This window comes from Nicotiana tomentosiformis, chromosome 5, assembly GCF_000390325.3.
Source record: "Nicotiana tomentosiformis chromosome 5, ASM39032v3, whole genome shotgun sequence".
In the NCBI taxonomy this organism is placed as follows: Eukaryota; Viridiplantae; Streptophyta; class Magnoliopsida; order Solanales; family Solanaceae; genus Nicotiana; species Nicotiana tomentosiformis.
Genome location: NC_090816.1, coordinates 36,838,352 through 36,840,428, shown reverse-complemented (window position 1 = coordinate 36,840,428; position 2,077 = coordinate 36,838,352). Strand labels below are relative to the sequence as shown.

Here is a 2,077-nt window from a genome sequence, read left to right as displayed (position 1 = left end):
AATATCATTATTTTGTTTTTAACTATTAAAATTGGTTAATTAATTATTCCACGTCGGCTTGCCTAGCAAGTGGATGTTAGGCGCCATCACGACCCCGAGGTTGGGATTTCGGGTCGTGACAAGTTGGTATCAAAGCAATATGTTGCTTAGGTCTCATGAGTCATGAGCAAGCTTAGTAAAGTCTGGAGGATCGATACGAAGACGTCTGTACTTATCTTCTAGAGGCTATGTAGTTTTAGGGAAAAAATCACTTCTTTATTTCTCTATCGTGTGATCTTATTCTATCATTGATGTTTGAATCATCCCATTCTTGTTCTCTAGCAGATGGTTAGAAAATGCACAACATCTATAGCCGGACAGGAGCCAGACCCTGTTACAGCCATTACCAGGGGTAGAGACTGAGGCCAAGGTCGAGTCAGAGGTAGAGCTCAGCCTAGAGCTCGAGCAGCAGCACCCATAGTAGAGCCTCAGATTAATCATGAGGATGAGATCCCAGCTCAGACTACACCAGTCAGACCTGCTCTGGTCCCGGAGGGATTCATAGCCACTCCCGTGCTTCAAGATGCTCTAGTTTGTTTAGTGGGCTTGATGGAGAGTATGGCCCAGACTGGTGCATTTTCGGTGGCACCAGCCATCTCTCAGGCTGTGGGAGGAGAACATACTCCCCCTACTCACACTTCGGAGCAGATGGCTCCCATATATCAAATTCCTGCAGTCCAGCCAATTGGGCTAGTTTAGCCAGTTGTTGCTGCCCAAGCCGGGGAGAGGCCCGCAGTGTCTTCTGATGGATTGATGAGATTGGACAAGTTCACAAAGCTCTTCCCTATTCACTTCAGTGGTGCACCTTCTGAGGACCCACAAGATTACTTGTACTATTTCCATGAGGTGTTATGCAATTTGGGTATTGTTGAGACCATAGGGGTCGACTTTGTAGTGTTCCAGATGACCGGTTCTACCAAGAGATGGTGGCAAGATTATGTGCTGAACAGACCAGCTGGTTCACCTTCACTTACCTGGGATCAATTTTCGCAGCTATTTCTGGAGAAGATTATTCCTTTCACACTGAGAGAGGTGTACCGTAGGCAGTTTGAGCGTCTTCAGCAGGGCAGCATGGCTGTTACCCAATATGAGACTCGATTTGTTGACCTAGCATGCCATGCAGTTATCTTACTCCTTATTGAGAGGGGGAGAGTGAGGAGATTCATTGATGGACTTACTTTAAGTATTAGGCTACAGATGGCCAAGGAGACCGAAGATGATATTTCATTTTCAAGGGTCGTAGAGATTACTAGACGACCAAGATGGCTCGTGGTCAAGAGAGGGGGTGGTATCTGATAAGAGGCCTCATCATTCTAGTAGTTTTAGTGGTGTCTCGTCTGGAGGTAGGGGTTCATTTGGTAGAGGCTATCTTCCCAGGCTGTTTCAGTCAGCGCTTCAAGCATCCCACAGTGCTTTGGGTAGTTGTGGTCATTATGTATCTCATCCTGAGCAGCTAGCCTACAGTGCACCATCAACTCCTATTAGTGCACCTCCGATCCAGAGTTATCAGGGTGGTTATCCAGGTTGATAGGGCTGGTTTCAGTGTCAGCAGTCACAGCAACTGAGGGCTTGTTATACTTGTGGAGATCCGAGGCACCTTTTTAGATTTTTCCCCAGGTCATAGGGCAGCATGCCACGATAGAGTTCTCGTGCCATGGGTCTGGCACTGATTACTTTATCGCCCACTCAGCCAGCTAGAGGCGGGAGTAGGTGCCAGAGGTGGACGCACAACTAGCTAGAGGTTGTTTGAGAGGCGGAGGTTAGAGTAGTGGGGCCCAACCCCAATTTTATGCATTCCCAGCTAGTCATGAGCCTGAGTCATTTAACGCCGCCATCACAGGTATTGTTCTAGTTTGCCATAGAGATGCTTCAGTTCTATTTGATCTGGGATCTACTTATTCCTACATGTCATCCTATTTTGCTTCATATCTGGTTGTGCCTCGTGATTCTTTGATTGCTCCTGTGTATGTGTCCATGCTTGCGGGAGAATATTATTATAGATTATGTTTATCGCTCGTGTGTAGTTTCTATCAGGGAC

At 46.8% G+C, this 2,077-nt stretch overlaps 1 protein-coding gene across 1 annotated transcript; it reads left to right on the top strand.

Moving 5' to 3' along the window:
• The first annotated feature begins 792 nt into the window (after nucleotides 1-792).
• LOC138892172 (uncharacterized) lies at nucleotides 793-1,335 on the top strand. The gene has a single exon (XM_070175878.1). The coding sequence runs from the start codon at nucleotides 793-795 to the stop codon at nucleotides 1,333-1,335; it is 543 nt and encodes a 180-aa protein (XP_070031979.1).
• The last annotated feature ends 742 nt before the right edge of the window (nucleotides 1,336-2,077 follow it).

Excerpts from the sequence above, each read along its gene's own strand:
- LOC138892172 (XM_070175878.1), top strand. The coding sequence starts at position 793 with ATGAGATTGGACAAGTTCACAAAGCTCTTCCCTATTCACTTCAGTGGT.